Below are 26,681 nucleotides of genomic sequence, written 5' to 3' on the forward strand. Positions count from 1 at the left end.
TGGCATGTGCTCCCTGGTGGAAATATTGTCAAGGGAGGATATATTTGAGGGGGAGGATATATTTGAGGGGGGGAGGGAGAGTGTCTCTGTAAGAATGTGCAATGCCATGGGAGATGCCACAGCTTGTTTAAGCAACATTTCACAGCATTGCCCCGTGCCCTGAGAAACTGAGCGAGAAGGGAGAGCAGAGAAAGGCAAAAGAAGATTGAAAATATGAAGAGTAGGAAGAAAACAGGAAGCAAAGAGGAGGAACAAGAGCCTCTGGAGAGGAGGAAAAAGGCAGAAAATGAACACAAAGTAAAAAGAACAGATAAAAGGGAGAAAAAGAAAAGGACAGAGCGAGAGAAGGAAAATGTGAAGGAGAGAGGGAAGAAAGCGATGAGCCAGTAGAAGGCAAGTGCAAAGAGTTAGAGAAAGTTGGCTTAACTGAACATTAGTAACTAGAAAGAGTCGGTAAGTAAGTGTCAGGCCCAGTGCCATACTTACACATCCATTGCACTTGGCAGATATAGGATTTCTGCTTCTCTGGTGACTTTCCCTGCATTTTAAGGGTGGGTTCTGTTTATCTTCATATTTACAACTGTGCTGTAAAAACTTCAATGCCTCCAAAATTTATCAGAATTCTGGCTTGGGGCTGGGAAACAAGGGTCAGAATGTAAAAGTGTTTCCCCCTCCCCTTGGATCCAGGGCTAACCACCCACCTGTGACCCACTCACCTGCCACCCTGCCATTTGAACACTAGCAGAATTTACACAAGTAGCCCAGCAGCGTGGAACATGGTACATTCTGCTTTGACACCATCTATTTATGGGCATTACAAACAGGGCCCAATCCTCCCACTGAAGTCAATGGAGGTTTTTTGCCACTAACATCAATGGGAGCAGAAAACAGACCATGTATAAAGACATTTTAAAAAGACACTGACCCAATACAGTTTGTTCCAAACCTTTTACCTCAGGGGCCAAGTTTGCTGTGGGCTTCCTCCACAGGGTCTGAAAAAAGGTGCGTGCAAAACAAGCCACAGACACAGAGCCAGTCTTTGCTGACAAGGCTTATGGTGCAGTAAAGGAGACCCATTGAAAAACTGGCCCTGAATGTTCAAAGCAGAGAGCCAGAATCGGCAGCAATCCCATGGGAGACCTGCATATCCAAAATGAAACAGGTTTCATTAATCCTTCAATGCCTTTGGGCTCTCTTTCGAGACAACTGTCCCCCTTTCAGGAGTCTGATTTGTCTTGTGTACCCCCAAGTTTCACCTCACTTGCTCATAAAATAAGACATAAAAATACAAAAGTGTCACAGCACTTCAGTATTACTGAAAAGTGCTTATGTTTTCATTTTACCATATAATTATCAAATAAATCAACTGGAATATAACTATTGTACTTACATTTCAGTGTATAGTATATAGAGCAGAATAAACAAGTCGTCCATATGAAATTTTAGTTTTTACTGACTTTGCTAGTGCTTTTTATGTAGCCTGTTATAAAACTATCTAGATGAGTTGATGTTCCCCCTGGCAGACCTTGCATACCCCCAGGGGTATGTGTACCTGTAACCAAGCACAGACTTACCTGGCAGTGCCTCCTGCTGGTCATCTTGGGGGAATTAGCATCGAGCCTCCGGAGACCCTCCATCAGGCCGGTGTCTCGCCTCCCTTGGCCTCGTGTCCCTCCTGGACCTCAGTGCCATTGTCTTGGGTGCTGCCCTCTGGCAGTACCCCCACAGTTCAGGGTCTCCCCCTCCCAGGGAAACCCTCCCGCCCACTATCCCCACCTTACCTCAGTCTTAAGCTACTGCCAGTCACCAACTAGCCCCTGCTCCCTGGGGCAGACTGCAGTATCAGCCACTAATCACAGGCGAGGGGGTTTGGACCTGCTGCCTCTGCCTACCCGTGGCTGCCCCTGCAACCCCCCCACCTAATAGGCCTTCCCAGGCCTGCAGCTTTCCTAGACCCGAGCTCCCCTGCTCCCTTAGCCTTCCCCAGCCCTGCTTCCAATCTAGGTACTTCTCAGCCCTTGCAGCCAGGTCCCTCTCTCTCCAAGCTAGAGAGAGTCTCTACTGGAACTTCTGGCTCAAACCCTTTATATAGCCAGCTGGGCCCTGATTGGTGCATGGCCTCCAGCTGCCGCCACTTCCCCCAGTCAGCTGGGGTTTTGCTCCCTTCCCCAGCCCCTGCCCTCTGCAGGGCTTTTCCAACCCCTTCAGGGCTGGAGCGGGTGCTCACCCTGCTACAGTACCCCTGGCTGAAAACCACTGCGAAGTGCTGAAGTGTTTTCCTGAATCAGGGCCTAGAACAATTCTCCAGAACCTGCACTGAAATGCATACCTATGGCTGGGACTACAGTAAGGGCTGGACTTGTGTCTGTCTTCATATTTTATATACACACATTTATATGTAATACCTCAATATTTATACACATGTATGCATATATATCTTTACACACACACACCATACTTCATTCTAACTATTCATAGATCACCATCAATATTTAGAGCAACAAGTTTTCCTCTGCCAAACCAAGGAGAGAAATGCACAGGCAAGCAAAATGTACCCAGCGCTTTTGAAGCCATTTATCTACAACTGGCTACAGAACAGAATCCTGGAGCCTCCTGCCTCCAGGCTCCTCTTCCCTGCCGACCTGAGCAGAATTGGAGCACGCTAGGTGCCTAACTCCACGAGCCGTCAAGGAAAGAGACACGTGATCCCGAGCAGAGGCTCCCCTCTGAGCTGGTCTGACTTACTTGCTGAGAAGGTGGCTTCCATGTGGACAGGAGGAGTGGAAGGAACGCAAGGCTGGTGTCCCACAAAGAAGGAACGCAGGGAGCGCTCGGACAGGAGGGGAGAGCGCTGGGAGGGGATGTTCTCACAGCTTCCCACACTGTTGTGAATCTTTAAGTTCAGGGGCTTGTTCTTTTTCTTTGTTCTAAGAGAAAGAGAAGGAGAAAAAATGAAGAAGAACAGCAAAGGAAACAGAATACGTTTTCTCATATTAAACAGGGGAGGGGGGAGAAGTGCCAACAAGCCACGCATTCCACTCAGGGAAACACTAGTATGCGTCTGACTAAAACACAAGCACAGGAAGACATGGGCCTGAACCCTTGTCCTCACACACTGGAATGACCCCAAACTTCAGGAAGCCGTGAAATCCAAACCTGGGCTCAGATCCATATTTGCATGTGGCCCCTTATCTTAATAATGAGCTGAACCAGATCCCATTTCCAAAGTCAGACCAGTTCTGAGGCTTACCTCCAAGCCACATTACAGGAGTAGAGGTGTTTATCAAGTGCTTTGAGATCCTTGGATGGCAGGTGCTATGTGAATGCAAACTATTATTACCCACATGGTAACACAAGCTAATAAAAATCATATCATTTTTTCACACTCCAGCCTTGCTATGTTCTTATTGCATTTCACAGTTCTGAAACTACGGCATGTTAACACTGCACGGCAGCATCAATCTTTAGCATCCTACAGGAATTACACTCAACTGCTACCTGAAAAACCTCTAGTGCCCGTGACAGACAAATGTGATGCCATGCTGGGATATTGGAGCCTCACCATAATTCATTCTTCAAACCCCGTCTTCAGTCAAGACTTGGAAAGGAACAAATCAATCAGGAGTCTGCACTGACCAGTGAGAATTTTGGAAATATTTTCTCTTACAACCTCGTTCTTCCGGGGTTATATATTCAAAACTCGGTGCTTAAGCTGTTCCTACAAAAGGTTTGTTTTTAAAACACATCCACTATGCCTGTCCAAGCTGTACTGCCCACGCAAATGGGTCTTTATGTGCACAAAACTGGGTACCAAACTTTCCTGTTTGATAAGGTCTATCCACCATCACAACAATGACCCATCGACACCAACCCAAACCCTCTCCCACAAAAAACCCTGAAAACAGCCTCACAAATCCACAAAATGAATTTAAAAAAATCACCCTATCCCAAACAGAGTTTATATCCCAATGCTGGAGAGAAGCCAGAGACACCATAACATGCACTAGGGACTTTGCTAATGCTATTGATTCAACATGGAAGGAGTCCAGATACCATGGTGATGGGCAGCAGTACAAGACAGACAGAGATATAAATGTTGTTGGAGCCACTAAACTTTAGGGCTGAGACTTTCAAAGCTACCCGGGGGAGGTTAGACACCCAATTCCCGTGCCTTTAGGGTACTGGGAACTCAAATCCCGTAGGCATCTTTCAAAATCTCCTACCTGGATTCTTTGGCCACACAGACAAGAGGCACCATTTATCATTAATATAATGCCAACAGTAGGCCAGCTGTTTTACGGACAAGTCGAGAGACAGGAGCTCTACTGCACCTGCGGGTGCTCAACTGGAATTTCTTTGCAGTTTTTTAACATCTTTCCATTCCAGTCAATTTAAAATGTATCGCCCAGTTTGGCAAGTTGATGAATGAGATGATGATTCCGGGGTCAGATTCTCAGCTGGTGCTAATCAGTGCAGCTCCATGGACTTCAGCAGAATTATGCCAATTTAGACCACCAGAGGATCTGGCCCGGGGCTACAACAGAGGTTTTGTTGTGGTAATTGGGCAGGGCCTACACATTTACTCTAATTGTGAACACAGCTGTAAAAAGTGCGTGAAAGTTCATAAGTGTCACAATAACCTCCAATAAGTGTTGATGGGAAAAGGCACAAACGGGAGACAGAATGGATTCGTCTACACCAAAAGGCTACCAATATAACCCATGGACTGTGTTGAAATCAGAAGATGTGGAACCACAAACTAATGAATGAAATCAACATAGGCCTAATTGGTGGACAAATATTAAGGGGAAGGGCTGTTTCACCCATCACTCCATTTTGGGATCCTTAAAGAAAGAGACTCTGAGGGGGAAATGATGGATGAACAAGACAGAGGCTACTGGAGTGAGCTTCACCATCATGGCTACCCTCACCATCTCCTGGGACCTTGGACCTTCTTCGTCCTAACCTGAGGGATGCCCTGACCAAACCAGGTCAGATGACACCTTCCACCCCTCCCAGCTCCAACTAAATCCCAACCACCATCTGGGACGAAATGGGATCAGACTTCAACAGCAGCAACAGCTCCAGCTCATCTCAACTAACTTCTTTCTCTTTTCCCCTAAAGGACAGTTAGTCCCATCTTTGAGGCCATTGAAGAGACGGTCAGACAAGGGGGTTTTCCCTCCAAAACTCTCTCCAGCTAAAGGGAAAAGGAACAAGGAAAGTCAGTGCAATGAAAGTCTTATTTAATACTTTACATTTCAAATGATGGAACTGGTTTTCCTTCTTGTCTTTGTCTTCACTAAAAGGTTAAAAGGAATTTCAATGGTGTGTTTGCCATGGCACTAGCAGGCTGAGGGCGCTGTATACCAAAGCTCAGACCTTATGGAACACTGGTTAACGCTGGACAGTGCCTGGGTAACTTTGACGCATTTGGCTCTTTTATGCCATCTAAATTAATACACCAGCAGTGACGGCCCCCACAGCTGTCATGTCTGAGTGCCTCACCCTCTAATTTGGCTTTCCACACCACAGCCGGGGGAGGCAGGCCAGTGCTTTTGTCTCCATTGTACAGAAGAGAAACTGAGGCACAGGGAGGCTAAAGTGACTTGCCCAAAGTCACACAGGAGGTCTGGTAAAGCCACATTTCCTGAGCCCCAGACTGGCAGAAGAAATCCATACAACTTTCCACTGGGACTCTGGGCTAAGGGCCAACTTTCAAAGCAAGAGGCCAGTCCATAAACCCATTTATGTGGGTGCCCCAAAGAGCACGCCCCCCCCACTGATCTGAGACAGGGCACACGCCGGCCAAGTGGGCAGTTTAGCCAGCCATGTGCTGGCCAAAAATTCGGGGCTCCCCAGTAACAATCAGCTGTTCTTGGAGGTGGAGGGAAGATGCAGATTTTTCTCTCCGCGCTGCTAGCTTGTCCGATTGAATTAGATCCTGCCTGGCACTGTCAAACGAGGACTGATGGGGAGTCAGTGTGCACTGGTGGAAGGCAAAGGGGGTATAAAGGGCCAGACTCTGAGTGGTGTGAGCACCTTGGGTGAAATTCACCCCATGCAGGGAGGGAGTCAGCCCAGGGACATGGCATCACTTCAGCCCTCAAAACAGAGCTAGCGTGGGATGCGACTGGCACACAGGCCTCAGATGGGGCCTTTGCACAGGGGTGAAACACTCATGCCACCTGCTGAAGTCAACAGGATTGCGGGTGCTCAGCCCCTCTGAGGATTTGGCCTGGAAGCATGTCAATTAACACGTGGGGTGGAGAGAAGGAAGGAAGGTGCCTCACTGGCTACCGTAGCCGGCCTGCGTCCTGAGGAGCTACTAGAGAGAGCTTCTTCTCCTGTAGCACTTCCCACCCTCCCTCACTGCCCCAGTCCCTGGGATCTCCGGTTACAGCACTTTCTGCTCTTCTCACAAACACAATGTTCCCACTGAGGCCACAGCGTCCGTTAAGGAAGCCCAGGTCCCTTTCATTAATCCCGGAGAGGTTTTTTTGGGTGGTTGCTGGCGTTTTTTCTGTCCTCTCTGGCAGGGAGCAGGCAGGGCAATAGCCCTTGATGTTATCAATAAACAATTCCGGGGCCTGGAGAGGCTCCCAGGGCCATCAATCAGCCGCCCAGGCTCTGACACTCAGAAACCGCTGGCGATATTTTCTCACGATTTATGAGGTTAGCATCGACTCCTGCTTGAATTACAGCCTCTTATTCAATCAGGTGCATTTGCTTTCTGGTTACACGGTTGTAACTAATTAGTTAACAACAATGCAGGGGTGGCAAGGGAAGAGAATGAATCGTATTAACCCTCCGATGACGGAGGGATCAGCCCTCTACAGCTCCAGTGCAAGAAGCAGAGGCCTCCCCAGCGTCGCTCCTGCTGATGGGTCTGGCCAGCACCTCAGCATGCTTGGTCAGTGATGGCTGGAGAGGGCGTGAGATTGGCAGCCAAGTCTGTCTCCTGACAGACCTTAGCACTGAGGCCGAACCCTCCAGGGACCGCGTTACTCCGAGGTTCTGCGTCAGGTTTACAGTCATTGGCCCAGCGACCACGAGAGGTCGTCTCGAGCGCTTGGGCCCGGCAGAGACAGCCCCTGTGGTGCACGTTTGAATTATGGGCCGGCGGCTTTGGCACAGCTCTTCTACGTGTCAGCAGCGTTTCCTTTCTTGTTTCTAAAGCCGCTAAACCCATCCCCTTGTCCAGCGGCTCATAAGAGAGATTCCAGCCAGCCCAGCCCCACCATGCGCCATGGTATCAGAGTCTCCTTCTGCACCAGGGCAGACTTCCAATGAATGGCCTCCCCCATGGCTGAGGGATCCACCCAGCCCCCTTCGAGTCCAGCGTGGGAGGTGCCCCATCCCTCCCCCACAGACCCAACCTGCCAGCTCCTGAGGGAAGCCGAAGCGAGACAGGCTAGCTTCTCACATACTTCACAGCAGGGTCCACTGACCCTTGAAAACTGGATACAAGAGATACCTGCAGGGGAATTTGAGGGAGACAGGCCCCTCCCCAAAGGGATTCTAATACACGGGATTTCCCCCCTTCCCCCAACTCAGCATCTCATTGAATAAATCACACACACACACAGAGCGGGAGATGTCTCTGATGGGGGATTTCAGCTAAACTGTACCCCTTCCCCAGGGGAAGATGCTCTTGTCTCCAGAAATCTATTGCAGAGGGGGGTCTCCTCACACCACCTGTCCCCAGGAATTTGGCTGAAGAAGCCAAAAAAGTATGCAATCTAACACAGGAGCCAGAGACGAAGGACCCCAAGCAGAAGGGCCGGTGCCCAGTTCTGTTCTGTACCATCCCTAGCACCGTCCTCCCTGGCACAGGGGAGGAGTTGATAGTTTTACTGAAGCAGAAGGGGCTGAGGCCTAGGCAAGGTAAAGCCCCACATAATCCTTGCAAAGCATTCAGGCTGGGATAGCCTACAGGGTTTAGATGTCGGGATAGCCTAAGTGAGTCAGGTACCAAATCCCCGAGCAATTCAGTGGGATTCCGGGACCTAATTCCCTTTGGTCCCTCTGAACATTCCAGCCCCAGAGAACAGCTCAGCTCACCCCAAAGCCCAGACAGCTCTGTGGGTGCTATTGCGTGCCCTCCCCCTCCCACCTGATTTGGTTTCAGGCAACACAAGGAAGGACTTCATAACATGAGCCCTTCTCCATTAACAATATAGCAATGTCCACAGGAGCAATGTCCCCCTGCCCCTCCCCCCACAGCCTGCCAGGGGGGTCACCTCCAGCATTATCACCCTCTCTGTACACAGAGGGAGACTGAGGCCTGGAGAGGTGAAGTGGCTTCCCAAAAATCACACAAGAAGGCAGTGGCGGAGCCAAGACCAGAACGCTCTGGCTCGCTGCCCTGGGACGTCACCACACAGCATCCTCCCCTTCCTCTCAACCACAGCACATCTCTGATAACCCCAAATCCATGACAACGCCACGGGCATCTGGAGACGCCAATTGCTAGGAAATGACCGCCCTGCGGCACCCTGCGCGTTTGACAGTCCTCCATAGCATGTGAAAATTAAACCGAACTCTAATGCACTAATTGTTTCCTTGCACAGGAAAAGCTGCTGCTCATTTCAATGTCTCTGTGCAAACAACTCGCCATCAAGGGGCTTGTTTCGTTCACTTTGCGCAGCATGTGGGCTCGCTACCCGAACAGACAATTGCATCAGATGAAGTTCTGCAATGTAGCCTCCTGCCTCTGAAGCAGGCAGGAGCAAAGGACTGTGGCACTTGGGGGTAATGGCCCCAGGAAGCCCTCAACGGGGCTCCCACCGAGTTGGAGACTAATACACCAGCATGTAATCATGTGTCTTCACCTGCTAAGAGCCAACCCAATTCCAGACACCTGTCCCCAGGTTTCCAAGCCTTCCATGCTTCCAGGGTACCCCCTGCTGCTGTCTCCATGGTGACAAGTCCAGCTCTCTGCAGCCCCTAGCAACAGATTTATCCTCTACAGAGACAAGCAGAAAACCATGGGATGAGCTAAGTTTTGCAACCGTAGTGGGACCTTGACAAATATCCCTAATTATCATCTGGTCAATACAGCTGACTGAAAGCAGCTGCAGTTTCAAGGCGAGCCTGGAGACAAGGGGCAGCTGAGACTCTGAACTCCTTTGTGGTCCCAGAACTCCTCAGATCCTAAGACCCCGTCACTGGAGAGCCCATTAGCAGTGGCAGAAAGGAATTTGGAGAGGACAATCCCCTTTTCAGCAGGACAATCAATCCTACAGGGGATTTCACTGCCGGGAGGAAGGGTAGCAAGTGGTTAGAGCAGGAGATAGAGAATAAGAAGAGAAGTCTCTCAATTTCTGAGAGGAGGGTTGCAACAGAGAACTGCCAGTCAGCCACAGGAAAGTTCACACCAATGTTCCAGCTTTGGGGTGGAGCCCATGTGTCCGTGGGGAGTCCAGCAGCTGCAGGTTGGCAGCCTGGCCTGAACCAGTCCTGGCTCTTTTCCAGCACTGCTTTGAGTCCCTTGTTTCCATTTCTCATCCCCACATTTTCCTTTCCCACAAGTATCCCCACATCACAGCACTCTCCATAGACACACTCCAGAACAGCTTCAGAAAGATTTACACAAACAAGCTGCTCCCATGGTACCATTTAAATGCCACTCACATTTACAGAGTGTGTGTCACATACCCAGTAGGGGCTGGTCCCCATGGAAGAGTTACTCCTTCAGCTCAAGTATCAGAAATTTTTACTACAGACCTGAAACTCTTAGGTTCTAACCCTGCTAATGGACCATGCCAAGGGTCACTGCAAATTGTAAGCAGCCTTTCTGGAAACACGTGGCCCAACGAGACACCAGTGAGTTCACTCCACTTGCGACAAAGCTGAGCTCCAGCCCAGCCTCTGAGCTCATCCCAGACAGAGCCCCCGGCATTGTCTCCTCAATGTGCTCTTTGCAGGCATCCAGCCCAATAGAGCTTCCTGCAGCATGGTGATTAACTACTAATCTTATTTTTTTCCACCCATAAATCAGTTACAGACCAAATATTTACAGAGAGGATCATTTCCTAGCCAAGCCAGGCTGGTGACAGCTCTCATTATTAGGAAGGATGAGTGATTTTGGACAGAGGTTCCCCCCTCTTGCTCTGAAAAAAAAATTGAAATTTTAAAAGGATGAATGATGATAGCTGACTGACATCATCCATCCGTCTCCTGGTGTCGCACGGATTCAGGGAAGGATAGCTGCAAACCGCTTGAGAAATGGGAACAAAGAGAGGACTGGGGAAAACTCCTCTAAAGCTGTCTCTCTCGCTTGTCCTCCCTTCGTAGAGCTAACAGGCTGAGAGCGGGGGATATATAAAGTCTTCAACCCGCTAAAAAGGAACAAATCCAAAGCAAAAGAGAAGGAGAAAGGAACAGGAGTGTGATTAGGCAGCAGGCAAAAGGCAGACATGCTTCCAAGCAACAAGTGTGGAACTGCAACGGCTAGAGCAGGGGTAGGCAACCTATGGCACACCTGCCAAAGGCGGCCAGCGAGCTGATTTCCAGGGGCACTCACCCTGCTTGGGTCCTGGCCACCGGTTGGGGGGGCTCTGCATTTTAATTTAATTTTAAATGAAGCTTCTTAAACCTTTGAAAAACCTTATTTACTTTACATACAACAATAGTTTAGTTCTATATTATAGACTTACAGAAAGACACCTTCTAAAAACATTAAAATGTATTATGGCACGCAAAACCTTAAATTAGAGTGAACCGGTGAAGCCTCGGCACACCGCCTCTGAAAGGTTACCGACCCCTTGGCTAGAGCAACTCTCCTGCTCCGTAAGCCTCCTTTGCCCCAAGGCTGCCCAACGGGGGATGGGACACAGCCTAGCACCCGGATCCTCAGCTGTGAATCTGTCCCTGTACATTCCCAGCTAGGGTAACGTGCAAAAGGGTGGAAGTGACTTAGGAATCCAAGTCCCCGAGGCTTTCAATGAGACTTGTGAACATGTTACCCCGAGTGGATTGCGCCCCGGAGAAAGAGTCAGGAGAGCTGGGTTCCATTCCCAGCTCAGCCACTGTCCTTGGCAAGTCTCTTCCCCTCTGTTTACCTGTGTATTGTCCAGACTGCAAGCTCTTTGGAGCCGGGACCGTCTCTCACTGTGTTGTACAGCGCCTAGCACCTCAAAGCCCCCAGGCACTACTTCAATACAAACACCTAAACTAGCCTGGTAACCACCGGACGCTCCAAAGCTCACCAGAATCCAGCAGCAGTCAATGGGAAAGTGGCAACAGGGCCATCTGCGCCATCGGGGCTGGGAAGTACCCATCCGAGAGACAAGGTAACATCCATGGGAATTGGCAGTTCTAGTCTCCACAGCCTCTGTCCACAGACGGCCGCACCTGCTTGACCTTGCTCCCTTGCATTGCCCCTCTCTGCAGACGGGCTTTTAACCCAGCATCTTAGCTCAAGTTTGTATGCACATGGAAAGGCCAAAATTCTCAATGGATTCTCTAAGCTCGTGCTGTGCATACTCATGTCCACCTGAGTTTGCCTCCACAAGACAGTCTGTACATGCAGGTGCATACCCTGGGAAGTTTCCTAGGTGTGACTGAGAAGGGCATGTAAAAATCTGGCCCTCAGGGGCTTAAAGTTACAAGAGGGAGGAATGCAGAAAACTAGGCAAGGTTCTGAGCGGCCTCCCCAAGGCCCGAGAAAGGCCGAGGGGGTGGGGATATGAAAACCCTGCTGCCTTTTCCCTGCTCTCCCATCTGTAACATTAACCCCCGTAGGGCCTTGTTCTGCATCCTGACTTTGGCCACTTTGTCAGTGATGTCAGTGCGGGGGTTGCCTGAGTGAGGACCTCAGGACGGAGCCCTTAATATATGCAAGTCCTTGAGCTTTGATTCCTGGCTCTCAGAGTGCATTACGGCTCATTAGGTGGCTTGACAATTGGTTTGATGGACTTAACGCTCAACCCCTGCTGAGCACCCGCACACACAGAGAGCAGAATGCAAACCTTGAACTTTTATCTCGGTTCAGGCGTGTGAGGGGTCGGTGTTACGTCTGTCGTTTAATCTCTTCCATATTTAACCCAGAGATCAGACGAGTGAAGGAACACTCCCCTAGCAGGGCTGACTCCTTGCCCTTTGCCACAGAGCTGCCACGGAGCCGCCCAGGAACGGGACGATACACTTAACGCTTCCTGCAGCAGTGTTCAGATCACCACCCTGGGCAGCTGCGCAGACCCTCCCTTCCCAGGGTAGCAAAGCCCTGCACACAGGTGGGTTAGGAGTGGGGAAGGATCACGATCCCCATTTTATGGAGGTAAGTTGAGGCACAGAAGTAAATTCCCCAGGATGGAGATGGGACCACAAACCAGGTTTCTCAATGCACCCTGACAGCCCTCTAAGGATATGTCTATAGTGCAATCATGGAATGTGGCTCCCTTTAATTTAGCTAGCGTGGCTCCCAGTAGCAGCATGGGCTGGTCACACAAGTCATCTCACAGGTTCCAGGTGGGTTTGAAATACAGGCTCAAGTGAAGCTAGCTCAGGCATGTCTACATGAGCTGTAATTGCACCCAATCACAGTGTGGCTGGACGTAATCCCTCAGTGTTCCCCTCTTGCCTTGGGTCGGGGGGCAGGTGGAAGTAGGAGGGAGGAGTTTGCTAAAGCCCTTTACAAGGCATAGCCCACCCCTCTCTCTGGTCATGGTCCCCGGCTGCCTCGGGGGGGTGTAACTATGGGTCTGCCTCCTGCCCACTGGCTGGAGGAGGAAAGCGCATGCCGCCCACGGCTCCCGCTCTCCCCTCCCAGCTAGAGAAGCGATGAGGGCAGATCCAAGCCAGCAGGGTGGACAGTGGGGCCTTCTGCCCCCTCAGCTCCCTGTGCAGCCCCAACCGTGCCCTGAATGATGCTGCCGCACTCTCTGCCCCAAGACGCAACCGGGGACTGTGCTGGAGAACTCCGGAGACCGCTGAGATACAAATGCAACTTTCTCTCCTCAACGCTCCCCAGTGTTGCACTTGCTTTAAAACGAGAAAGGGCAAGTGCCGGGCTAAATTAAAGGGGCACCGACAAGATGAAACTTGCCGTGTACAACACCCCAGATTGTTAAAACACTCGCCGAATTTGCACAGCTTGCACAGAGAAACTCGCCCCGTCGGTTTCGTCTGGGGACGAAGACAACGTGACACGCCATGTCTCTGGCACGAGTACACACCAGGGGTGTGATTCTGGGCCCAGCAGGGGCGGGCCAATGTTAAAATAAAATACAAGGCCAGACAAGGGCGATGGGTGGGAGGGGCCCGATGGGTCACATGACCCTCCCCAAACGCCGTCAGGGAGGCAAGGGGCCAGCAGCCGGTGGACCCAGAGCCGGAAGGGAAGGGGACACATGCTGCATGGGAGGGGATGCTCAGCTCAGCGGGACAGAGCCCCCCCTCCCCAGCCAGGTAATGTGCTGAGACGGGGTGGCAGCCCTCTCCCGAGTCCCAGGCAGCCTCCAGCCACGCTGCCTGGAGGGGACGCTGCCCAGCGCAGTGCAGTGGGACAGAAACACACACCCCCGCCCCAGGTAACGTGGGATGGGGAAGGGACGAGATGGGGAGAGCATGGGGGCCCCGGGCTGGGTGTGGGGCGGGGAAGAGTCACATGGGGTGTCACGTGGTGAGGCTACCTGCCCCCCTTTGGCTGTTCCCCCCTTTGGTGTCCCTCCCCACCAGTCACCCACGCGACTAGTGATTTTAGGTGCCTCGCTTCATACATTTTACAGGAGCCTGATTTCCCGAAAGAGCTGAGCTACCACCCTCTGAAAAATGAAGACCCTTTAAGGTGTCTTAAGTCAAGCAGCCAAAAAGAGGCACCCTAGAACGTAGGGCCTGGATCACTGGTCACGTTTGAAAATCTTGGCCCGTGAGCACAAAGCACACTTGAAAACAGGCATTGGTTCGCTGGTTTCGTAGAGCCGCCTTTAAAGGAGCAAGTTCTAAGCTGGGACTTAAGTGGATGTTTTCCCTGTCGTTCAAAGCAGTCTCATTTCACTGTGGCTTCTCAGAGTCCCTTTGCACCCTGTCCTCGGTGTGATGCTCGCCAGCAATCCACAACAGAACAGCCTTATGCCTTCACAGAAACCCTGCGCCAGAGGCCACCTCACCCAAAGCCCAACTGCACAAACATTGTGTGGTTACAACTCCAGGAGGCTTTCAGTGGTGTGGCCAGGTGGAGTGGGACGTGGCTGGCCCCTGTTCATGGCATCACCTCTTGGGTAACCCATGGGGGAGCGGCAGCGAAAGTTACTGCTAGTGTTATACTGAGCCCTTTCACAGGCCATCACGAACCCGGGAGCATCAACCCACCGAGAGACACAACGCAACAGCCCCAGCGGGAGACATGCTGCAAGAGGGAGGGAGCTCGGAAGAGCAGCCTGGAGTGGCTGGACTTCTTTGCTGAGGTCACAGCCCCAAGCCTTGGACCATGCCACAGAAAGCAGCCACAGATGTCTAGACAAGGCTGGGTTCTCCACAGCCGGATGTGTGCGAAGCTACGGAAGGCAGCAGCGAGCTACAGCTCCATCCCGAGAGGCGATAGGATTCCCTCCCTCCCATGCAAATTCCTTTGCCCTTCTGAACTGACTCTCTTCAAGCTGACATGCCAACTTTGCTGGATATCATGAGAATGAATTATGTGCCACAGGTGGAGGACAGATTGATAGAGAGACAGACAGAACAGAGCAGGTGCAAAGAAGAATCATCACATCAAGAAAAACAGAATGACCCTTTCTGGATGCCACTTGTTTACCAGAAATACAAAATCTCTCGGAGATGCTTTGCCGTCCCTCCCCCTCCAGCCCATCATTCCCTGGCACATTCATCTGGGAGGTGTGCACCGGGGGGAGTTAACCGGGAGCCAGCTATAGAGGCAGTGAGCAGACGGCCGGACAAAAGGACAAGACAGCTCATCTTCTCCCATTTTAGTTACCAGGACGTCAGAAAGCAAGAGGGGTCTGAAGAACAGGGATCCTGGGGCTGGCTTTGAAAACCTAAAAGCCTGGCCAGCAGGAGCAGTTGGAGTCCAACTACCACAACTGCATATGCAGACTGGGTATTTACACACAGCTGCATGCACCGGTCAGGGGTCAGACTCCGCCACGCGTCCCGTTGAGTTCGATAGGTCCGCTTGCTGGTTAATGTGCCACTTGACATAAGAGCTTCAGATCTGGCCCTAGATGAACAAAAGCATCTGTGCATGTATGGGGGGGACCAATCAGGCTCTCCTACCTGCTAAGACAGGGTTGGAGCTGAACTCTATAAGTTGTTAATGTCTTTGTTAAAACAGCCAAAGCCCAGGAAGGGGAAGGCGTCTTGACTTCACATGTGCCTGGATTTTTGCTTTGGAAAAGGCTGGGGAAAGCACCTGCCGCAAACTCAAGTTTAGCCCAACATTTAGATTGGGTTTTGTTAAAAGACTGTTCCACAATGCAGCGGGGTGGTCACCCCACTCCTGCCTGAATGGGCTAAAGCAGCCCCAGAGAGGGCTGCAGCGAAGAAAGCTAGGCTGATTAGAAAAGCAGCCACAGCTGTGGCCAGCTTAATTAGGGTCCAGCTGGCCCTTATAAGAGGGCTGTGGGCCAGAAGTGAGGACAGACACTCTCTCTAGCTTCCTAGAGAGAGAGAAGGACCTGGCTGCCTGGGAAGCTAAGATGGGTACCTAGGGTGGAGCAGTGCTGGGGAAGGGCAGAGGGGGCTGGGGAGCTCCAGCCGAGCAAAGCTGCAGCCTAGTGAAAGGCCTATAAAAGGTACTGGGGCTGCAGCAGGGCACCCCAGAGATAGCAGAGACAGCTGGTCCAACCCCCCCTTGTCAATGATGAGTAGCCTGCAGTCTGCCCTAGGGAGGGGGGGCTAGATGATGACTGGAAGTGGCCACTGAGGCAAGGTGGGGGGTAGAGGGTTGGGGTTCCCCTGGGTGAGGAGACCCAGAGTGAATGGGTACTGTGGTGGGCAGAACCCCTGGGTAAAGGGCACTGGGGTCCAGGAGGGACATGCAGGCCAGCAGCAAGCAAGACACCAGCCTGCAGAGGGTGCTCCTGGCTGTAAGAGTTAATTCCCAGGACGACCAACGGGAGGCGCTGCACCAGTGAGTCATCGACACACGGTCACTTAAAAACAGCTTCTGCAGAAAGTTTTGTTTTAACACCTGTCCGAGATTGCCACCCAGCCACTGCAGTGTCAAGAATCCTGAAGGAGAAAGCAGGTCTAAAGCCCAGCAGCACTGATCTCATTGATTTTCCCTGCTTCAAGCCCACAGAAATGCAAGAGGGAAACTAATCCTGTCAACAGTGCAAAGCACATTGGGCTTTTAATAGCCAGGCACTGAGCTGAGGCCATATCTTTCTCTATGATTTTTACCTTGACCATATCCCAGGAATAAATGAGTAAGTTGGTCTGCATTGGGCTGGAGGGGTGTAAATGAGGGGAGACTGTTCCAGTACAAGACAAACCAATCAACAATATTTTTAAACTTGGTTATTTCTTCACATTGCACATTTGTTATTTCAACTGGCCCTTAAAGAACTCCTGGGCCTGCCTGACACGGCCAACTGTTCAGCACAGGTCAGTTAGTCATTAGGGATCCCCCAGCGCACAGACATCAAGCAGTCTAGCTAACTAGCAACTAAGGAGCAGTAAAATTCAGCTACAGCTGGCTGTAACCAGTGAGGGGGAAAAGCCACATGCAGGTGGCTGTTTTTCCCTCTGCAATTTACATTATTAAATAGGAAAATGATCAGGCAATAAATACAAGAACCACCGACTATCACAAACACCGATCTCACAAAGCTGCAGAAATGGTGCAATTGTAACAATGCAGGACAAGTTACTAGGTTGGAGGCAGGAATGAGTGGGTGAAGTCCTCTAGCCTTTGTTATGCTGCTGGCTAGAACGGATTATCATGATGGTCCAATCTGTCAAGAGGTACACTCTGTGAGCTCTCTTAAACAGAGAGCTGATGATTATATAACTGAAGAGTGTTCCACTAAACCAATGGCTCTCAACCTGTCCAGACTACCGTACCCCTTTCAGGAGTCTGATTTGTCTCCCGTACGCCCAAGTTTCACCTCACTTAAAAACTACTTACTTACAAAATCAGACATAAAAATACAAAAGTGTCACAGCACACTAGTACTGACAAATTGCTGACTTTCTCATTTTTACCAGATAATTATAAAATAAATAAATTGGAATATAAGTATTGTACTTACATTTCAGTGTATGGTATATAGAGCAGTATTAAACAAGTCTGTATGAAATTTTAGTTTGTACTGACTTCACTAGTGCTTTTTATGTAGCCTGTTGTAAAACTAGACAAACATCTAGATGAGTTGATGTATCCCCAGGAAGAGCTCTGTGTTTTCTCAGAGATACGCCTACCCCTGGTTGAGAATCACTGCACTAAACAAAGCTCACTGTTGTAACAATTATCCTTTTGTCTCTGATATTTACATGGCAGTGATTTGTAAACCTGTTAAAGCATCCTAAATAAATAAATAAACAAACATCTATGAAACCTGTCCGGCTTGGAACTCGGTATCTATTAATCTTATGTTGATCTCTTAGGATATGTCTACATGGCAGCTGGGAGCACGCATCTCAGCCCAGGCAGACAGACACGCACTAGCTCGGCTGGAGCAGTGCACTAAAAATAGCACCGTGAACATGGCAGCATGGGCTGGCCACCCAAGCTCAGAGTCCAGGGGGCCGGGCAGGCTCACATGCAGGTGGCTGGCCTGTGCCACAACATCTACGCTGTTATTTTTAGTGCACTAGCTTAAGCAGACTTAGTACGTGTCTGTCTACCCGGCTTGAGAGACTCGCTCCCAGCTTAAGGTCATTTGTCAGCGTCCCTGTGCCCCTGCACCAGGAAATAAGGGCGCACAACAAGTCTCCTTTCTTGTGTGTGCTACCTACATGGCCAGAGGCTAAGCTCAGGGAGATGTGCAAGGAGAGGCTGCCACTAGGCTGCTACTCCTCCCACACCGGTGGGCAGGCAAGGGCCTGGAGTTGGCAGAGCTTCCTGAAGGCTCGCTATGCTGGGGCCAGCTCTATATTGTTACACTGAGTCACCGTCTGATTCATGCCCTGCTCCTGCATCCTGAACCTACGTGCTACTCCTCACTCAGTAAAACTTATAGAGTTACAGTCCGCCAGCACTTCTACTGCAGCAGATCATCTTTGTCCCGCTCTTCCAAAGCAGACTGCGGCAATAAACCAGAACTCACTGGCACTGTGAGGAGCACTCTCTCTCCCTCTCCAACTATGTCTAAATACTTCCTCCCGATCCTCGTGAGGGAAAAGGTGGTGAAAAGTTACCAAGCCCGCCTGGAGTCTTCCACCCTCTCATAAATCAATGGGTTATTTTCTCCCCCCGGTGGTGTAAGAGGAGAACTCCAGAATGTGTTCCAAAGGCCGCTCGCCGGTCCACGTGTCCGAGGAGCTAGTCAATCGATTCGGGATGGGCTCTAGCCCCTGCCCCGCATTTCCAATTCTGTGCGAGTAATCATTTAGCCATCAAGAAAACTATTTGCATTAGGGCCCATTTTCACAGCCTGTTAAGCAGCGTATCCGGCTCCCTCCCTGGCGCGCACGCCTCGGGGGCCGGAAGGGAAGTGGTACGTTCAGCAGAGTTGCAATGCTGTCCGTGACTAGCTTCCAAAGAGCTGGCGCAAGCCTGCCATTCCGTGCCATCTGAAAGCCAGTCCCAGCGACTTCTGTGCTGGGCCACCACACAGGACACCTGCTCAACCACAAGACCCCCGAGGCAGAACAACTCCCTCTGGGGCATTCCCTCTACTTGGCAGTCACTTCTCTGTTGTCTACTCATGCTCCTCAGTGGCTCCCCAGTTGTGTATCAGGAAAGCTTTCTGTCCAGCCCTTTGGCTTTCTCCCCTCCAGCTCACACCAACCTTGGGACTATGACGGGGTATTCAGAGCCAAATTTTCAGGAGAGCAGAGTCTGAGATCCATGTGAGACACAAGACATGCACAATTCTACATGCAGATCAGCTGGATGAATGCCACACTCACCCGTGTGCATGACCAGCTGCATGCACAATCCGTCAGTTTGCTTGAGCAGCGGTGGGTTTTCACAGATTTATGGTGGTGCACACAGACTTCCGCCACCATGCTCTGCAAACCCTAATGTGGTCATCCCAGGGGTTGGAAATGACTCCCCCAGAGCACTTGCCTCAGCCTATTCCCCCTCACGTTCAAGGCTAGAGAGAGGGGGAAAGGTCTAGTGGTCACAGCACATAAGACCTGGAGTCAGGATTCCTGGGTTACACTCCCAGCTCTGCTGCTGGCTCACTGTGTAACTACGGGCAACTCAACTTGTGTGACTCCATTTCCCCATCTGTAAAACTGGGCTAATGATATCTCTTTCACAGGGGGAATGTGAGCTTAGTTCATTAATGATTACAAAGTGCTTTGAGATCCTCAGTGTATGGAGCTGGCAGGTGTGATTTCCGGCTCAAGCAGACATACCTGCACTAGCTCTGATTGAGCTAGTGCACTAAAAATAGCAGTGTAACCATGGATGCACAATTGGCTGGATGGGCTTAGGGTGACCAGATGTCCCGATTTTACAGGGACAGTCCCGATTTTTGGGTCTTTTTCTTATATAGGCTCCTATTACCCACCACCCCCATCCTGATTTTTCACACTTGCTGCCTGGTCACCCTAGATGGGCTAGCTACCCGAGTATGTACCTAGGGTCTTCAACAGGATCACACTCAGGGAGCTAGCCCAGCCCGCTGCTGGTGCCGCCCCGGCTACCCTGCCATTTTTAGCTTGCTAACTCAATCAAAGCTAGTATGGCTATGTCTCCTCAAACTTCCAACTCTAAGTGTAGATGCAGCCTCAGATGGAGGCTTCTATAGGAATGCAGAACATAAAAAGCCATCACCACTGATTTGTTTGCATGGCACCCCAAGCACCCTGGTGGGGTAGCGGGGGCTTCATTACAACTGCAGTCCTTGCAGGCATTTGTAGCTATTATGGCCGCAAAGACTCATCATCTTGTGAAGTACCAAGCTGCCTTATTTGGTGAGCCGGCATTTGTCCTCCCTTGGGTCTATCTTCAGAACACCTGCGCCCCGATTTTCAACATGCAGATTTTGTTCTCTTCAGTTCAGTTTCTCTAACTTTAACTCACTTCCTGACTCACTTCCCCCTTCTTCCCAGCCTCCTCCACCACACACACGTCCCTATGGTCTACGAAAGACACAGGAAGCGTTACTGAAACTTACAAGGTCTGTTTGAAGTATGAAGCAAATTTTCCATCTGCTGCTCTCCAGCCACAAGGGATTTCAAGAGCATTTTATCTGATCCTCCCCATCGCCCATTTTCAAGTTAGACCAAGCCTGACTAACTCCTCGCACGTGGCAGGACATCAGAGTTTATGATCAAAGTCTGTCCCTCGCTTCCTAGGCCAGCAGAGACTGCGGTGGCCGCATGCAGAGCTGCTCACTTACACTAACACCTCTCTCTGCCCTCCTTACGCTGCTAGATTGGTTTAAATGTCCCCTGGGAAAGTACCTCTGCACAGGGTCTCCCTGGCTGACACAGTACTAACAAAAGGGTTCTACACTGTCACCCCCAGACCGGATAGGCCCCTCATTGCCCCAGAATATAAGGGTCACAGAATTGATTTCGGGTACCTCTACACTGCACACTCCTTATGGCAGCATGTAGAATACATACCCTGCCTGCCCCCTAAGCATGGGTATAAACAGCAGTGTACTCAATGAGACAGCGCTTATACAAGTTGAATGAAGACGCTCCTGAACCCTTAGGATATGTACCCTCCACAGCTCTCCACACACCAAGCAGTGCCTCTCCTGTCTACACTGCTATTTTTAGCTGTGTCGCACCCTGCTGGAGTCTTTCCCCATTCCAGAGAGAGGCTCCAACAATGGGGAAAAGCTCTGGCTGCTCCCTAAAGCCAGCGCCTTTCCCCACTGCCTCCCCTCTGCCAGTGCCTTTCACTGCCATGTGTAGCTCCACGCCGCAAGTATGGACGCAACCTGCTTTTCACCGTGGCGTGTAGCTACATATACCCTACATACACTGACTGTGGTGTGCAGTGTACACATACCTTTACAGACACTTCTGCCCCCACTTCTCCTCAATCTGCCCCATACACTGAAAAGGAGCGATCAAGAGGAGCCTCTGTTCCCGTGTGATCTGTTCCAAGTAACCCAAGACTCCTATGGCTTACACTCTGGAGGGAAATTATCTGTAAGCCTCTACCAGACCAAAGGAAAGGAAAAGCATTCAGAGAGTAACGCAATGAGTGCCAGACAAATGCCTAAGACAGAGAGGTAATCCTAAGTGATTTAGGATCTTAGGTCCCAGTGGGAGTCAATAGGATTTAGGCTCTTAAGTGTCTGGGACACATCTGAAAATGTTCCCCACAGAGCTGTGCCCAACCCTTCACTGGGTGGAGGATCAAGCGCACCAGGTGGCTTCTTGGGGAGAAATAAAGGGTCAATTTAAAGGATTTTAGAGGAGCCACTCCTTGCAAAACACTTTCAGACGTAGATGGGATTAAGCCATTCCTAATTTAGGTTTTTCCATTCCTAATGTTAAAGGTCTCTCTCTCTCTCTCGTAAATGAGTAGTGGGAGATAAGTGTATAAATTCCCCACACAAGTAGATGAGGTTCTACCTCTTAATCACTGAAGACTCATCCATTTCTGGGAGAGATTTCAGTTATCGCTTTCAAACGTTTTAATTTCCTCCACTTTATACTCAATGGCCAGTTCAAAGACTTAGCATGGATGAATCTCGGCAAAGAGTTGTTAGCTGCTAAGAAAGAATATTGTATTTGCACCACTGTACAGTCATGCAGATTTTGTGTGTTCATGCACCATTTTATGTGTAAGACCTGCAATGAGTGCTAGGATTTCTTGTTTTGTATAATTTACAGCTGGCATGACTGTCATCAAGAATGAACGCATGATGAAATGAAGGGATTCATTGCCTGAAAGAGACACACTCATTGGAACCACACGTTCAAATTGCAGCCTTCCCAGATAAACAACCTGAGTTCCATGCCATGCCTAGTGAGAAAACCCTTGTGGGGGGGGGACCTTAAGATGTCAGGTCCTGTCTGCTTTGCCTGGAAATTAGAGACTCCACCTTAGTCATCTTTTCAGGCCTTGTCTCCACTAGGGAAAAGGGTGCATGTCTCAGCCTGTGGGAACTAGTGACAGGAGGTAAAATCCTACTGAACACAAGGTAGTTTGTAGTTTTACCAGGAGTTATCAGGTCAAGGTAAACCCTAGCCTCCCCCATTGTCCTTACCTCAACCTGCTAATATGTGTGAAGACTGCAAGCTGCCTTGTCTTCACTAGGATTTTACCTTCTGCTAGGTTTCAGAGTAGCAGCCGTGTTAGTCTGTATCCGTAAAAAGAAAAGGAGTACGTGTGGCACCTTAGAGACTAACCAATTTATTAGTGCATAAGCTTTTGTGAGCTACACCTCACTTCATAGTATGCATACAGTGGAAAATATAGTGGGGAGATATTATATACACAGAGAACATGAAACAATGGGTGTTACCATACAGACTGGAACAAGAGTGATCACAAGCCGTCAAGAACAGTATCCCCCATAATGTCACGGCAAACCTGGTGGCTGAACTTTGTGACTTTGTCCTCACCCATAACTATTTCACATTTGGGGACAATGTATACCTTCAAATCAGCGGCATTGCCCCACAAAATGCCAACATTTCAATGGCTGACTTAGAACAACGCTTCCTCAGCTCTCGTCCCCTAACGCCTCTACTCTACTTGCGCTATATTGATGACATCAGCATCATCTGGACCCATGGAAAAGAAACTCTTGAGGAATTCCACCATGATTTCAACAATTTCCATCCCACCATCAACCTCAGCCTGGACCAGTCCACACAAGAGATCCACTTCCTGGACACTACAGTGCTAGTAAGTGATGGTCACATAAACACCACCCTATACCGGAAACCTACTGACCGCTATACTTACCTACATGCCTCCAGCTTTCATCCAGACCACATCACACAATCCACTGTCTACAGCCAAGCTCTACGATACAACCGCATTTGCTCCAACCCCTCAGACAGAGACAAACACCTACAAGATCTCTATCAAGTATTCTTACAACTACAATACCCACCTGCTGAAGTGAAGAAACAGATTGACAGAGTCAGAAGAGTACCCAGAAGTTACCTACTACAGGACAAGCCCAACAAAGAAAATAACAGAACGCCACTAGCCATCACCTTCAGCCCCCAACTAAAACCTCTCCAACGCATCATCAAGGATCTACAACCTATCCTGAAGGACGACCCATCACTCTCACAGATCTTGGGAGACAGGCCAGTCCTTGCTTACAGACAGCCCCCCAACCTGAAGCAAATACTCACCAGCAACCACACACCACACAACAAAAACACTAACCCAGGAACCTATCCTTGCAACAAAGCCCATTGCCAACTGTGTCCACATATCTATTCAAGGGACACCATCATAGGGTCTAATCACATCAGCCACACTATCAGAGGTTCGTTCACCTGCGCATCTACCAATGTGATATATGCCATCATGTGCCAGCAATGCTCTCTGCCATGTACATTGGCCAAACTGGACAGTCTCTACACAAAAGAATAAATGGACACAAATCAGACGTCAAGAATTACAACATTCAAAAACCAGTCGGAGAACACTTCAATCTCTTTGGTCACTCGATTACAGACCAGAAGTGGCAATTCTTCAACAAAAAAACTTCAGAAACAGACTCCAACAAGAGACTGCTGAATTGGAATTAATTTGCAAACTGGATATAATTAACTTAGGCTTGAATAAAGACTGGGAGTGGATGGGTCATTACACAAAGTAAAACTATTTCCCCTTGTTTATTTTCCCTCCTACTGTTCTTGTCAACTGCTGGAAATGGCCCACCTTGATTATCACTACAAAAGGTTCCCCACCCCCCGCTCTCCTGCTGGTAATAGCTCACCTTTCCTGATCCCTCTTGTTCCAGTCTGTATGATAACACCCATTGTTTCATGTTCTCTGCGTATATAAAATCTCCCCGCTATATTTTCCACTGTATGCATCCGATGAAGTGAGCTGTAGCTCACGAAAGCTTATGCTCTAATAAATTTGTTAGTCTCTAAGGTGCCACAAGTCCTCCTTTTCTTTTTACCTCCTGCTAGTTACCAATGTAGCTCACACCTTTTTGCCTAGTGAAGTCACACCCTGAGGTTTATTCCAGTGTCAGGAGCCTTGAGCGTCTACTACTTTTGCAAATGGTGCAGTCCTTTACACCAGTTGTAATTCAGCAGTATTTATATACACCTTTACCAGGCAGAGATGACAACCCAAAGGGCAAGCATTTGCCTGTGGGTCACATGAAGGTTTACATCCAGTTCAACCATTCTCTTAAGCAGCCAGTAAAAGGCAAATGCTTTTGACAATATTTCAAATGGAGTTTTGCAGGGAAAAGCAGCAGCTTAATTAAAGTTTCCATATCAGTAAAGCAAAGTAATGAGACAACAACAGAATACTTCCTGGAGCACAGCCAATTTGCAACACACTTCTGGTAATTTCAGAAAAACGAGCCCCGGCCTTCTCGGGATCAAAAAGCAAAGCGGAAGGTCTGAAACCAATAGTGCTCATTTAGATTCTCCATGGAATTTGGCTGTGCTAATATTCCCATTAATAACATTTCAGGCCTCTTCAGAAACCAGGGCATTCTTGAGTGCTAGGACAAGAAAACAAGAATTCCTCCTGCAAAGGTCCGCTGGAGATGCAAATGCATCACAACAGAAAGCACAGTGAGGCTTCTGAATGCCACTGTGTCCACATAAGGGGTTATTTAGCTCTGAATGATACCTTCCAATGCAGAGGCATTACCCGTTCAGGGTCATTTTTCCTTTAGTCACAGCTGGGCAACTGACTAAATGAGAATGTAACCTTCACTCCAGGGGACCTGACAAAATATGAGAAGAGAGAAGGAAGCTTTCAAACAAACAGCTATTTCCTGGCTTTACATTTCTGTTTTAACAGACCTTCATAATACACCACGAGTGCAAGTTACACTCTCTTCCAGGACAGGCAGGCTATAAAGAGGTGGCTTAAAGAGAGGCCATACAGAGAGGAGACAATACTCAGCACTGAGATGCTTCCTGCTCCTTCCTTGTAGCTACAGTGTCATACAGGACAGTGGGCCCAATCCTGCTCCCAATGAAATCAATGGGAATTTTCCTACTGCACTTCAAGGGGGACCATGTGGGCCCTGTATAGGAATATGCTGACACTGGACTGAAATGAAAACTGAGTGGATACATCAGACTCCCAAAAACATACTAGCGGCTGCTTTATGTCCAGTTAAACCATTACAGCTTCAAAATCCAGACTGGGGGCAGCGGTGGTTTAGTCACCCAGGGACAATAGAGAACGTCCTCTTTCCTAGGTAGATAAGGCAAGACCCATAAATGCAGTTCATAGGTTACGGGTATTTCAGAGGAGGCCTCTAAGCTTGATGGCCCTGCCAATTCTGCATAGATATTAAAGACTCTGTGGTATTTGTTAGAGAAATGGTTTGTCCTTTAGGGCATGGCCGGCAGGTCCCTCCCCGGGCTGTTGTACAGAGCGCCGTATGCCGCCCAGCATCCGGGGGTGGGCGGCAGGCCTGCGTTACAGCAGCGCTGTCGGTAAACCAGCTGGTGTAATGATGTCAGCGGTACATTCCCTGGCGGCTAAGGGTGGGTCCACTGGGCACCAGCATGGGAGCTAGAGAACGCCACAGGATCTGTCGGAGGCCAGCAGCCTCACTTAAGAATCACTCCCCTTTACGTTCATTACAGTTCGGTCCTGTCTCTTCTCTACTGCAATTCGTACAGGAGACTGGGACACTGGAGATGGAAGATATATAACTGTAAAGTATGCAAATTTATCACAGGTTTGTTTTACTCTAGAACAGTTCTGAGATTCCTGACCCTTTCACTAGGTATATCGCACAGCTAGTCCTTTGCTTACACTCCCCCTCCAGCAGCAGCTCCCTTTGGCTGGGAAGAGGCCATTCTCCCATACTGTAAGTTTACAGAACTGACAGGGGAGATGAATGCACCCCTTTCATATGCTTATACATGTAAATGAGTGCACAAAAGAGTAAACGCAACATCACTTCAACATGAAAGTGGGTACAAGCTGAATATTAGACGTGCATGTAATTTTATGCAAAAATTTGCTAAATATACGATGCTCTTTTTCAAATGAAGTAGCAGGTACAAATTGCTTCATGTGCATTGCTGAGGTGTCAGTCTACACGTGTACCGGTAGCTGAATAGATCATCTGTGCTCACAGTGCAAAATCAGTCAAACATTTATTATCTTCTCAAAAGCTACTGGATTCTAGAGAACGCTAAACGCACACAAAAGATAAAAAGGCATGTCAGCCATTTCAGCATGAGCAAGCCTCGATGGAGATCAAAGATGGTTTTCAGTGGCAGACAGTTACAGTTTGACAGATGTTTACCAGGCAAGTTTAGAGCAGGTTTTACAGAAGCCTCAGCATCCGGCTTCTACCGGTTCCACAACCGATGGATAACCAGCCATGTTGCCTGAACACAGAGGGGATGATACACCGGGATCAGATGCTGTCCTTAAAGCAGAGATGTAT

The 26,681-nt window shown here is 49.5% G+C and overlaps 1 protein-coding gene across 1 annotated transcript in view; it reads right to left on the reverse strand.

Moving 5' to 3' along the window:
• KSR2 (kinase suppressor of ras 2) overlaps positions 1-26,681 on the reverse strand; it is a 271,742-nt gene that overhangs the window by 152,256 nt on the left and 92,805 nt on the right. The window contains exon 5 of the mRNA XM_077835018.1: positions 2,746-2,927. Coding sequence (XP_077691144.1) covers positions 2,746-2,927 — 182 coding nt within the window. The remainder of the gene's footprint in view (positions 1-2,745; positions 2,928-26,681) is intronic.

Source organism: Eretmochelys imbricata, chromosome 15 (genome assembly GCF_965152235.1).
Source record: "Eretmochelys imbricata isolate rEreImb1 chromosome 15, rEreImb1.hap1, whole genome shotgun sequence".
NCBI classification, from domain to species: domain Eukaryota; kingdom Metazoa; phylum Chordata; order Testudines; family Cheloniidae; genus Eretmochelys; species Eretmochelys imbricata.